This window comes from Pongo pygmaeus, chromosome X, assembly GCF_028885625.2.
Source record: "Pongo pygmaeus isolate AG05252 chromosome X, NHGRI_mPonPyg2-v2.0_pri, whole genome shotgun sequence".
NCBI lineage: Eukaryota > Metazoa > Chordata > Mammalia > Primates > Hominidae > Pongo > Pongo pygmaeus.
In genome coordinates this window covers 123,147,479-123,161,090 of record NC_072396.2, presented here as the reverse complement: position 1 = coordinate 123,161,090, position 13,612 = coordinate 123,147,479, and the positions used below count along the sequence as shown (strand labels likewise).

Below are 13,612 nucleotides of genomic sequence, written 5' to 3'. Positions count from 1 at the left end.
CAAGAAAAGGCACATACTAAAATGTTAACTAACAGTGGTTTTCTCTAGGTACTGACCATATGGGTAGATTTTTCTTCTTTCCACTTAATCTGAATTTTCCAGTGCTACAACACAGATGTATTATTTAAGTATAAGGATCATGGACTTCTCACCTGCAATCAGGCCTGCAAATCCTACAACTTTATCCAGGGAAAGGTATGACATTGACCCTCCTCCCAATCCCAACGCATACCCTCAGGGCTACCAGTGATGATGATTTCACTCCATTCCCTTAATTTAAACACTGGGGTGATGGCAAAGCTCAACATGTGACTTCTCTTGACCTGTAGTCACCTAGAGATAGCCTTCCATCTCGAACCTCTCCTCAGGAATGACAGGGGTCAAGGAACATTAACACCGATTGTAAAATGTGGCATGTAAGTCCCTGAGGGAGGGAAAACAAGATAGATTCTCAGGTCTTCTTTATCTATAGGAAATTCCTTCAGGTTCACTTGAAAAACAAAGGTGGGAGTCTGTGTGATTAGTTTTAGAGAACCTGGAAGTCCTAGAGGGCTGCAGTCTGCTAAATTGGCTTACTGCAAAAGCTCTAGGGCTTCCAGGTACAGTGGCTCCTGAGGGGTTGGACAAGGATCACACTGAAGTTCTGTGAGGTTCTTCTGGGGCCTTTGGAGCTGTTATCTTCAAGCCACAGAATAAACACGGATGATAAGGGAACATCAGGGCTTACCTAGTCCAAACCTAGAGGGGACAAAAGATTTACTCAAGATTATAGTGTATCAGGTGCCACGATGACATCAGAACAAGGATCCAAGTTTATCATCTATTTAATACTTTTGTTTCCAACACAAATTAATTTCCCTACTTACACCGCATAAAAAGCTGCATGTTGCCTCATTTTCCTGAAGGACTTTATGGAGAGGGGGATGGTGGCTATAAGACAGGAGAAATAGGCTGGGCGCGGTGGCTCATGCCTGTAATCCCAGCACTTTGGGAAGCTGAGGTGGGTGGATCACCTGAGGTCAGGAGTTCGAGACCAGCCTGACCAATATGGTGAAACCCCATTTCTACTAAAAATACAAAAATTAGGCCAGGCGCGGTGGCTCACGCCTGTAATCCCAGTACTTTGGGAGGCCGAGGAGGGTGGATCACGAGGTCAGGAGATCCAGACCATCCTGGTTAACATGGTGAAACCCCGTCTCTACTAAAAATACAAAAAATTAGCCGGGCGTGGTGGCAGGCGCCTGTAGTCCCAGCTTCTCGGGGAGGCTGAGGCAGGAGAATGGCATGAACCCAGGAGGCGGAGCTTGCAGTGAGCTGAGATCACGCCACTGCACTCCAGCCTGGGCAACAGAGCGAGACTCCGTCTCAACAAAACAAAACAAAAATTAGCTGAGCGTGGTGACATGCACCTGTAATCCCAGCTACTTGGGAGGCTGAGGCAGGAGAATTGCTGGAACCCAGGAGGTGGAGGTTGCAGTGACCCGCGATCACGTCACTGCATTCCAGCCTGGGTGACAGAGTGGAGACTCTGTCCAAAAAAAAAAAAAAAGACAGAAGAAATAGATGGTTTGAGGGAGTAATGTGCCCTACCACAGTGCAGTGGCTTGGGGTCCAGTTGAACACTGTCTTAGTGCCCAATTCCAAATAAGCTAAACAAAACAAGAAAGAAATACTGATTTAAACCAAACAAGAAAGAAATATTGATTTACCTGTGAAAGACCGTCTTTGCACAATGGACACTTTGCGTTGTGATCTAGGCATCTTTCTAGGCATTTTAAGCAAAAAGTATGCCCGCAAGGTGTTGTGACTGGCTCATAGAATAATCTGAAATTTAGGAATCAAAATGGAAGAAAACTGCAATAAGACCAAAAATAAAAGAGCGACTCAAAGCTAAGGTTTTAAAGCATTATTTAGAATATTTTAGGGTGGGGGAGGAGTTCTTTTTTAAAAGTCCCTATTGTTGTACTTCAGACAAACATTTGCCTTTCATTTTTGAGCTGGATTAAAATACATTTATTAAAGTTTAGGGCATAGCTAGATCATTTTGTAACATCAATTCTAGTCTATCTCTTCTGGGGAATTCAGATTTTTTGCCCTGTCTGGTCCAAGAAAAATAGAGATTAATGCACAGAGTGTCTGGATAAATTCCATTCCGAAAATATTTAGCCAACCTGTTCACCTGAATATATGTAAACACACACACACACAAACATACACACACACACATTCTCTCTCTCTTACACATTTACCCATTTAAGCACTTTACATCATATTACCATGGAAAAAAACCGTTTGCTAACCTTGATTCCTCTTTTCGTCTAAGCAATGTTAATGCCTGAAGGATATCAAAATTGTACCTCTAACAAACCTAACTGCCTTTTATATAGATAATTTTCATAGGGGCAGGAAAATAGTATTGTTAGTGTGCTTACTGATATAGACTAGATATGGATCTATATTGATGCATATACACACATATATACATACATTTACATGTGTACATACATATATATATACATACATATACTTCAATTTGGTACTATTTTAATTGCTTGGGGAGAGCAGGATATTTTCAAAGCAACGTGGGAATCCTTTTATAAAGCTGTTCTGTACCTTCAGAAATTCATGGATTTGCTTTGCTTAAAAAAAGGCTCACCTGCAGCGAGATCAGTGAGTGAGGGTAGTTGAAGATGACCGTTGAGGAGTGGGGCTTGCACTCACCAAGAGGAGCAGCACAGGAAGAAGGGAAAGACCCCTGCCTGACCAGCCTATTTTCACCTCACAAGAGTATTCAGTGGAGAGTCAGAGGCTGCCAGCTGCACGGCTCCCTCGTGTGGCCAGGAGGTGCACCAGCGGCCTGGCCAGCACTGCCAGACAGAGTAGAAGAATCAACATGCCAGCTGAAAAGTACTTGAGAAGAAACTGAACCCACTAACTAGAATGAACCTGAGGTCCACAGGGGTTGAAGTTACTTGTCTAAGTGTGCACAGCCAACTGTTGACATATGAAAGTCTATCCAACTTCCACTTCCAGTCATGTGCCTTTTCTATTACAACAATAATTCTCAGTCATTGCTGTGCATCAGAATCACCTGAACAGCTTTATCTTTAAACAGCTTTATTGATGCAAAATTGACATAAAATAAATGGAACAGACTTAAAGTGTACAATTTGATAAGTTCTGACATATGTACACACTTATGAAACCATTGCCACGATCAAGATAGGAAACATACCCATCCCTCCCAAATGTTTCCTCATGCCCCTTTGTAAGCCCTCCTTCCTGCCTCCCCCAATCACCTGGGGAGCTTATGAAAACTCTAGATGCCCACTACAGCACCTACAGAGATTCAGATCAGTAGGCCCAGTGTACAGGACAGGCAACAGAAATTTTTTTTAAGCCTCCCAGTGGTTTTAATGTACAGCCAAGGTTGAGGATCACTGTGTTACACAATCCCATTAATCTCTGCATAGGCAAACTTTCTGTATTGGTCTTCAAATATGTTACGTGTGGAGCAAAAAAACCCATACATTGTGAAGCTCCACTGGCTAAAGTTCCAGATTCAGCAAGTCAAGGAGACCAGCAGAAATAGGATATTTTTAACAAGCCAATGGAGGTCTGGAGGAGGAGAGAGACTTTTCATGTATTCACCTTTTTGGTACTTTTTGAATTTTATGATTCTGTTTAAAAAGTAGTTAATTTAAAACTAATAAATTTTAGTTATCAAATTGGCCAAAAAGCAAAGTTATTAAAAAAAAACTATTTACTATGGAGGTCTCAGTGCACTAAGGCAAGAAAAAAAATATGAGAACTGGAAAGGAAAAAAACAAATCTGTCATTATTCATAAATGATATGATGGTGAACTTAGAAAAATCTAAAAGAATCTACGAATGATTATTAGCATAAGAATAGAATTAACAAAGTTACTAGATAAATACACACACGTGCACACACAATTATAGTTCTATATACCAGCAATAGACATTAGAAATGTCATCATCTTAAAGATAACATTTGCAACTGCTTTTAAAAATCAAGTGTCCAGGAAGAAATCTAACAACAGTTGTAGGAGACCTCTATTGGAAAAAGCTACAAACACCTCATTGAAAGAAATTAAACAACTAAGTCTCAATAAAAAACCTCAACGGGTTATTTCATTTGTTTATTTTTGTAGAACTTGACAAGTTGATTTCTAAACTTTATAAGGAAAAGCAAAGGGCCAAGAGCCAAGATACATCTGAAGAGCAACGATGTGGGAGTACTCACTCTACCAGATAACAGAACATATAAAGCTGCAGTGATTAAAACAGTATATGACTAGCACAAGGACAAATAGACTCAGGGAACAGAACAGAAAGCCCAGAAACAGATCCAGACGTGGATTCTTGATTTATGACAAATGTGCCACTTCAAAGCAGATGGGAGAAAGATTTTCAATACATAAATAGCATTCTCAATAAATGGTATTAGGAGAGTTGGCTATCTATAGGGAGAAATGAAATTGGATCATCTCTCATATCATTCTCAAAAATCAATTCCATGTGGGCTGTAAAAATAAATGTGAAAAGCAAAACAATAAAATGTTCATAAGATGAAATAGCTGGGCATAGTGGCTGGCACCTCTAATCCCAGCTACTTGAGACGGGGGTGCTGAGGCAAGAGGATCGCTTGAGACCAGGAGTTTGACACCCCATGTCTCAAATAAATCAATTAGTCAAATAAAAGAAAATAAAGACAAAATAGGAGAATATCTTTATGACCTGAAGGTAAAAAAAATGAATTATGACCCTGTCTATAAATGAAAAGATTGATAATTTTGACTGTATTAAAATGAAGAGCTTTTGGCTGGGTGCAGAGGCTCACACCTGTAACCCCAGCACTCTGAGGCTGAGGCAGGCGGATCATCTGGGGTCAGGAGTTCAAGACCAGCCTGGCCAACATGGCAAAACCCCATAAAAATTAGCAGACTGTGGTGGTGTGTGCCTGTAATCCCAGCTACTGGGGAGGCTGAGACAGGAGAATCGCTTGAACCCAGGAAGTGGAGGTTGCAGTGAGCCGAGATTGCACCACTGCACTCCAGCCTGGGCGACAGAGTGAGACTCCACCTCAAAATAAAAAAAAATAAAAAAAGAAGAAGAAGTGCTTTTAAGTTCATAAAAAATGTCATTAAGAGAGCAAAAAGGCAAGCCAGAGTAGGAGAAAGTATCTGCAACACATACGACTAGCAAAGAACTTGTATCTAGAGCATACATAGAGACCCTAGAAGTCAGTAAGAAAAAGAGAAGGAAGCCAACAGAAAATGAACAAACACTTATAAGCACCAGCAGATGTAAACAATGTTTATAGCAATGTTGTCCATGATATCTCCTAACTAGATACAATCCAAACATCCATCCATAAGAGAACTGATAAACAGACTGTGGTGGATTCATATAATGGGATATTATACAATAATGAAAATGAACAAACTTCACCTATATGCAATAATATGGATAAATCCTAATACTGAGTAAAACAAGCCAGATTGAAATAATAAATTCTGGATAATTCAGTTTATATAAAGCTTTTACATAGGCAAAACTAGATTGCATCGCCTGGATACACATATTCGGGTAGTAAAGCTATAAAGAGAAACAAGATAAAAGTCAGGATAGTGGTTGGGGTAGGGAGGATAGTCCTGATTGGGAAGAGGCATATGGGCAGCTTCTTGGGTCCTGGCAATATTTTACTTCTTGAACTGAGAGGGGTTACATAAGTATCTTCTCTACAATATTTTGTTAAGAGAACATATTTATATTTTATGCACTTTTCCACTGTGTGTATTTCACAATTTAAAATGTTTTTCAAAAGTGTTATTTGGAACCACTGCTGTGATCTAATTATCAGAGCAGCCAAACCAAAATATCTCATTTCCTTGGTAACTTAGTCCTGTGAATCTGAATGCCTTATATTATTCGATGGTACTAATGATGAAGATGATTGATGAATCTGTATCTACAACTAATATGCAAAACCATTTTTCCTGAGAATTTTGCAATTGGGCCTATTGTTCATTTAAGAATATAACCTAATGTAATCTATCTAAAATAACAAAGATATAGCTGGCTAATTAATTGCAATAAATACTGACATTTAGTGAGCAGATGAATAAAACACACACAAAAGGACACAGCAATCTCTTAGCAAAAGCTGTGATTAAAATGCCCCTGACTGAGTGGTAGCAAACATAAATGCGGCCACAGATGCTGCATAATTATTGCTTCGAAACAGTTCAGGGTTCAGATGCTTAGAATACATTACACTTTTCAATACTCAATTCACTTCTATATTTAGGGCTACTCTGCTTCTCTGCACGGCCTGAGTAAAGTGACTGGAACAGATGGAATATATTTTTCTGGCTGTATTTCTTGGTGTGTCAATACTTAACTTTGTATATTAAGAGGTGGTAATTATGATTAGCTTCATTATATTATTGAGAAAATTTAAACCCAGATAGGTTAAAATAACTTGCCTAAGATCACACAGCTAGCTGGTAAGTAGCAGGGCTTTGGGATGTGAGGTCAGATCTGACTCCCAAGCCCATCTTTCTTCTTCACTCTATGATGCGGCAACAAATGTGTGCGTGTATTTCTGCATCCAAATAGACATCATCCATCTACATGTAGACGCACACACTCATATGCACATTTCCCTCCCTCCCTCTCTCCTCTCTCCCGCCTTCTGAGAAAGAGAGAGACAGACACAGAGAGAGAGAACTTGACTAGAATTTTTTTTAATTTACCACTTTAGGTAATGATTTCAGAAAACACATCCAAGAGGTATTTATAAATCAGAGCAGGGCCAGATTATCACACAAAAAACATTTTACATTGTTACAGTGATGGAGTAAACAATAGCAATAATAAATGCTTTCAGTTTGATGTCAGCCCAGATAAAATGTTTGGCTTGTCTGGAAATAGCTATCTTTTCCCACCAGTTACATCCTTGTATTGTTTTCTTTTGCTATCAAATGAGGGCAAAGAGGAAAGGAGGAGGAGAGGAGGGAGGGGAGAAGGAGAGGGAGAAATAGGGAGAGAGAGGGAGGGAGGAAGAGAGAGTGACAGTGAGAGAGAGAGAGAAAATGAGAGTCAACTGACAAGATCCTTAACACCAAGCTACTTGAGTAGCTAAAACTAGGTTAAATATGAAGCTTCTTGTTAGAATTGACAAAGAGGTCAGTGGGCCATTAGATAACCGGTTCAAATATCAAACATTCTTACTGCATATCTCAAAATGTCTTTGTCACCCCAAAAGTTCTGCTCCACAGCAGCCCCAGAGGTGGCCCCCAATGGCTAAGGTATCCACACTAGGCAAATATCAAAGGAGAATTTGCAACCACTAAGGATTGAGGAGCAGAGTTCTTAAGGGTTGAAGTTAGGGGGTAACTTCCCTCAACAGAGCTCTCCCAGTTCAGCAAGGGAGACCTGGAGATTGGAATGGTCCTCACTTACACACCTCCGATTATTATTCCATTCACTCTTTCCACCCTTTTCCCTGTGGAACTTACAACCTGCTTCTCCTAATTTTCTCTCTAGAATCCGTGTATACAAATTCGTACTCTAACTTGTTTTTCTACCAATGCAACACCATGAAACTGGATTTCATACTAAAATCTTGCACAAGTAGTACAAATGTCTAATTTCATGACCTCCACAGATTGTTTCAGACTATCTTTACTCTCAGACACTCTCCCCCAAGGACACATGAGGGTAATAAGAGAACCAATCATATTCCTAACAACAAGAAAGAGAAGAAAAACACTGGAGAGGTGGAATCAAAAGCTTTGTCAAGGCTATCATAATTCAAGCTGAAGGATGTGTATGAAATAGCCTCTGTCAACATCCGATGTCTAACTTATAGACAAACCCTGTTGGAAAGGGAACTACATGCTTCTGACCGATGGCTGCAGTTTTCAGAACTTCAAGATCCAAAGTTCTTTCTAGATTTAGTAGGTTTCTTATCACCATCAAGCAGTGAGAGGCCAGCTATAACTTAGCAGTGTATGCAATGGCTACTCCAGGCACAGAGGGTTTTGTTTTGTTTTGTTTTGAAGTCTCACTTAGAACGGAGGGGCAGGATAAGGGAAATGATGGCTTTTAAATTTCGAGTGAGCCAACTAGAAGGGGGTCTTATCCTCTTGGTGTTTATTTCTTGGACCAAATTTCGAGACCTCCTTCAAAGCCCCCTGTTGAGTTCAAGGACAAACAAGATGAAAGGGAGAAAGCAGAGGAACAAAAGAACTTACACCTCAGGATTCTTAGTTTTCAGAGAAAACACAAACAGGATGAGTCTGTATGTTTGATTTCTTGTTCCCTGGATGTTGAGGGGAGTGTTAAGAAGGATACGCACAACAAAGACGTGGTCTCTGAGCAGGCTAAGTCAAGTCTACTCCACAGTGCACATCATGGGCTTAGAGCCACAACGGTGTTACCTGCAGGAGCCCATTGCTCTGCCTGGAAGCAGGATTTCTCTATCTTCTACCTTGGCTTTGCCAGAACCCACCTGCCATTCTATCGTGAGGGGGTGAGGGAAGTAGTGAAAGGAACCTGCTCATTTAGCCCCTCCCACCCTAGCCCACTCCACCCACACCAACTCCTGAGAGCATGCGAGGCTTGCTTTGAGTGCTTCAACATTCCACCTGCTGAGCTGTTTGTTATTAGGTCTGCCAAAGCTTATGAGAAAATCTGGAACCTAAAATTTTTTTTAAGAGAAAGAAGGTCCACATTTCAGGTAACGGCTGTGTTACTCGTTTTTAGTCATCCAACAACAATCATTCAGAATACAAATGCACATGATCGATATGAGAAGCATATGTGCTCATAAAGGGCGAGGAAATATCTGAGCAGTTTCTGCTGGCTGGATCCCACCATGTAGTGTATGAAAATACTTTTTTAGGGCCAGGCACAGTGGCTCACGCCTGTAATCCCAGCACCTTGGAAGGCCAAGGCGGGTGGATCACCTGAGGTTAGGAGTTCAAGACCAGCCTGACCAACATGGTGAAACCTCATCTCTACTAAAAATACAAAAATTTTCCAGGCAGGAGGCTGAATTGCCTGAACTGGGAGGCAGAGGATGCAGTGAGATGAAATCACACCACCGCACTCCAGCCCGGGTGACAAAGTGAGACTCTGTCTCAAAAACAAAATGAATTTAACTTAATTTTTTAAAATGAAATAAATAAAAAGACTTTTGTTATATTTTCTCTTGGGTCAATCTTCTTAATTTCTGTTTTTAATTTATTTTATTTTTCCATAAGCTATTGGGGTATAGGAGGTATTTGGTTACATGAGTAAATTCTTTAGTGGTGATTTCTGAGATTTTGGTGCACCATCACCCGAGCAGTATACAACGCACCATATTTGTAGTCTTTTATCCCTCACCCCCTTCCCACTTTTCCCCTCAAGTCCCCAAGTCCATTGTATCATTCTTATGCCTTTGCATCCTTATAGCTTAGCTCCCACATATCAGTGAGAACATACAATGTTTAGTTTTCCATTCCTGAGTTACATCACTTAAAATAGTCTCCAATCTCATCCAGGTCACTGCAAATGCTGTTAATTTATTCCTTTTTATGGCTGCATAGTATTCCATTGTATATATATACCAGAGTTTCCTTATCCACTCGTTGATGGGCATTTGGGTTGGTTCCACGATTTTGCAATTGTGAATTGTGTTGCCATAAACATGCATGTGCAAGTATCTTTCTTGAATAATGGCTTCTTTTCCTCTGGGTAGATACCCAGTGGGATTGCTGGATCAAATGGCAGTTCTACTTTTAGTTCTTTAAGCAATCTCCACACTGTTTTCCATAGTGGTTGTACTAGTTTACATTCCCACCAGCAGTGTAGAAGTGTTCCCTGTTCACCACATCCATGCCAGCATCTACTGTTTTTTGAGTTTTTTATTATGGCCATTCTTGCAGGAGTAAGGTGGTATCTCAATGTGGTTTTGATTTTCATTTCCCTGATCATTAGTGATGCTGAGCATTTTTTTATGTTTGTTGGCCATTTGTGTATCTTCTTTTGAGAATTGTCTATTCATGTCCTTAGCCCATATTTTGATGGGATTGTTTTTTTCTTACTGATTTGTTAAAGTTTGTTGTAGATTCTGGATATTAGTCCTTTGTCAGACGTATAGATTGTGAAGATTTTCTCCCACTCTGTGGGTTGTCTGTTTACTCTGCTGACTGTTCCTTTTGCCATGCAAAAGCTCTTTAGTATAGTTAGGTACCAGCTGTCCCAGCTATTTATCTTTGTTTTTATTGCATTTGCTTTTTGGTTCTTGGTCATGAAATCCTTGCCTAAGCCAATGTCTAGAAGGGTTTTTCCAATGTTATCTTCTAGAGTTTTTATGGTTTCAGGTCTTAGGCTTAAGTCCTTAATCCATCTTGAGTTGATTTTTGTACAAAATAAGAGATGAGGATTCAGTTTCATTTTCCTACATGTGGCTAGCCAACTATCCCAGCACCATTTGTTGAAAAGGGTGTCCTTTCCCCACTTTGTGTTTTTGTTTGCTTTGTTGAAGATCAGTTGGCTGTAAGTATTTGGGTTTATTTTTGGGTTCTCTATTTTGTTCCATTGGTCTATGTGCCTATTTTTATACCAGTACCATGCTGTTTTGGTGACTATGGCCTTATAGTATAGTTTGAAATCAGATAGTTTGATGCCACCAGATTTGTTCTTTTTGCTTAGTCTTGCTTTGGCTATGCAGGCTCTTTTTTGGTTCCATATGAATTTTAGAATTGTTTTTTTCTAATTCTATGAAGAATGATGGGGATTGCACTGAATTTGTAGATTGCTTTTGGCAGTATGGTCGTTTTCACAGTATTGATTCTACCCATCCATGAGCATGGGATGTGCTTCCATTTGTTTGTGTCATCTCCGATTTCTTTCAGCAGTGTTTTGTAGTTTTCTTTTCTTTCTTTTTCTTTCTTTTTTTTTTTTTTTTTGAGACAGAGTCTCGCTCTGTCGCCCAGGCTGGAGTGCAGTGGTGTGATCTCCGCTCACTGCAAGCTCTGCCTCCTGGGTTCACACCATTCTCCTGCCTCAGCCTCCCGAGTAGCTGGGACTACAGGTGCCTGCCACCACGCCCGGCTAATTTTTTGTGTTTTTAGTAGAGACAGGGTTTCACTGTGGTAGCCAGGATGGTCTGGATCTCCTGACCTCGTGATCTGCCTGCCTTGGCCTCCCAAAGTGCTGGGATTACAGGCGTGAGCCACCGTGCCTGGCCTGTGTTTTGTAGTTTTCTTGTAGAGGTCTTTTGACTCCTTGATTAGATATATTCCTAAATACTTTATTTTTTTTGCAGCTATTGTAAAAGGGGTTCTTGATTTGACTCTCTGCTTGGTCACTGTTGGTGTATAGAAGAGCTCCTGATTTGTGTACATTAATCTTGTATCCAGAAACTTTACTGAATTCTTTTATCAGTTCCAGGAGCTTTCTAGAGGAGTCCTTAGGGTTTTCAAGGTAAACGATCATATCATCAGCAAACAGTGACAGTTTGAGTTCTTCTTTACTGATTTGGATGCCCTTTATTTCTTTCTCTTGTCTGATTGCTCTGGCTAGGACATCCAGCACTGTGTTGAAAAGGAGTGGTAAGAGTGGGCATCCTTGTCTCGTTCCAGTTCTCAGAGGGAATGCTTTCAACTTTTCCCCATTCAGTATTATGACAAACCCACAACCAACATAATACTGAACAGAAATCAAAACAAAAATCACATGATCATCTCAATAGATGCAGAAAAATCATTAAACAAAATCCAGCATCCTTTATGATTAAAACTCTCAGCAAAATCAGCATACAAGGGACATACCTTAATGTGGTTTTCTTTTTTTGGTTGTCCTTTCCTGGTTTTGATATTAGGGTGATGCTGGCTTCATAGAATGAATTAGGGAGGGTTCCTTCTTTATCGTGTGGAATAGCGTCAAAATGATTGGCACCAATTCTTCCTTGAATGTCTGGTAGAATTCTGCTGTTAATCTGTCTGGTCCTGGACTTTTTTTTGTTGTTGTCAGCAATTTTTAAGTTATCATTTCAATCTTGCTGCTTGTTATTGGTCTGTTCAGGGTATCTCATCCTTCTGATTTAAGCTAGGAGGATTGTATTTTTCTAGGAATATATCTATCTCTTCTAGGTTTTCTAGTTTAAGTGCATAAAGGTGTTCATAGTAGCCTTGACTAATCTTTTATATTTCAGTGGTGTCAGTTGTAGTATCTCCTGTTTTATTTCTTAGTGAGGTTTTTTGAATTTTCTCTCTTCTTCCCTTGGTGAATCTTGCTAATGGTCTATCAATTTTACTTATCTTTTCAAAGAACATTTTTTGTTTCATTTATCTTTTGTATTGTTGTTGTTGTTTCAATTTAATTTAGTTCTGCTCTGATCTTGGTTATTTCCTTTATTCTGCTGGGTTTGAGTTTGGTTTGTTCTTGTTTCTCTAGTTCCTTGAGGTGTGACCTTAGATTGTCTGTTTGTGCTCTTTCAGACTTTTTGATGTAGGTGCTCAGGGCTGTGAACTATCCTCTTAGCACTGCCTTTGCTGTATCCCAGAGGTTTTGATAGGTTGTGTCATTATCGTCATTCAGTTTGAAGAATTTTTTAATTTCCATCTTGATCTTGTTTTTGACCCAGTGCTCATTCAGGAGCAGGTTGTTTAATTTCCATGTATTTGAATGGTTTTGAAGGTTCCTTTTACAGTTGATTTCCAGTTTTATTCCACTGTGGTCTCAGAGAGTACTTGATATAATTTCAATTTTCTTAAATTTAGTGAGGCTCATTTTATGGTCTATCATACGGTCTATCTTGGAGAAAGTTTCATGCACTGTTGAATGGAATGCGTATTCTGCGGTTGTTGGATAAAATGTTCTGTATGTATCTGTTAAGTCCATTTGTTCCAAGGCATAATTTAAATCCATTGTTTCATTGTTGACTTTCTGTCTTGATGACCTGTCTAGTGCTGTCAGTGGAGTATTGAAGTCCCTCACTATTACTGTGTTGCTGTCTATCTCATTTCTTAGGTCTATTAGTAATTGTTTTATAAATTTGGGACTTCCAGTGTTAGGTGCATATATGTTTAGGATTGTGATATTTTCGTGTTGGACAAGGCCTTTTACCATTATATACTGTCCCTCTTTGTCTCTTTTAACTGCTGTTGCTTTAGAGTTTGTTTTGGGCCGGGTGCAGTGACTCATGCCTGTAATCCCAGCACTTTGGGAGGCCGAGGCGGGTGGATCACGATGTCAGGAGTTCAAGACCAGCCTGACAAACATGGTGAAACCCAGTCTCTACTAAAAATACAAAAATTAGCCGGGAATGGTGGCGCGTGCCTGTAATCTCAGCTACTCAGGAGGCTGAGGCAGGAGAATCGCTTGAACCCGGTGGCGAATGTTGCAGTGAGCTGAGATCACACCATTGCACTCCAGCCTGGGCAACAGAGGGAGACTCTGTCTCAAAAAAAAAAAAAAAAAAAAAAAATTTTGTTTTGTCTGATATAAAAATAGCTACCCCTGCGCATTTTGGGTGTCCATTTGCATGAAACACCTTTTTTCACCCCTTTACTTCAAGTTTATGTGAGTC

At 40.0% G+C, this 13,612-nt stretch overlaps 1 protein-coding gene across 3 annotated transcripts in view; it reads right to left on the bottom strand.

Moving 5' to 3' along the window:
* The window catches only part of LONRF3 (LON peptidase N-terminal domain and ring finger 3), a 43,580-nt gene that overhangs the window by 10,304 nt on the left and 19,664 nt on the right, over positions 1-13,612 (bottom strand). For all 3 annotated transcript variants that reach the window (XM_054472515.2, XM_054472514.2, XM_054472513.2), the window contains one exon: positions 1,710-1,824. In XM_054472515.2, coding sequence (XP_054328490.1) covers positions 1,710-1,824 — 115 coding nt within the window. The remainder of the gene's footprint in view (positions 1-1,709; positions 1,825-13,612) is intronic.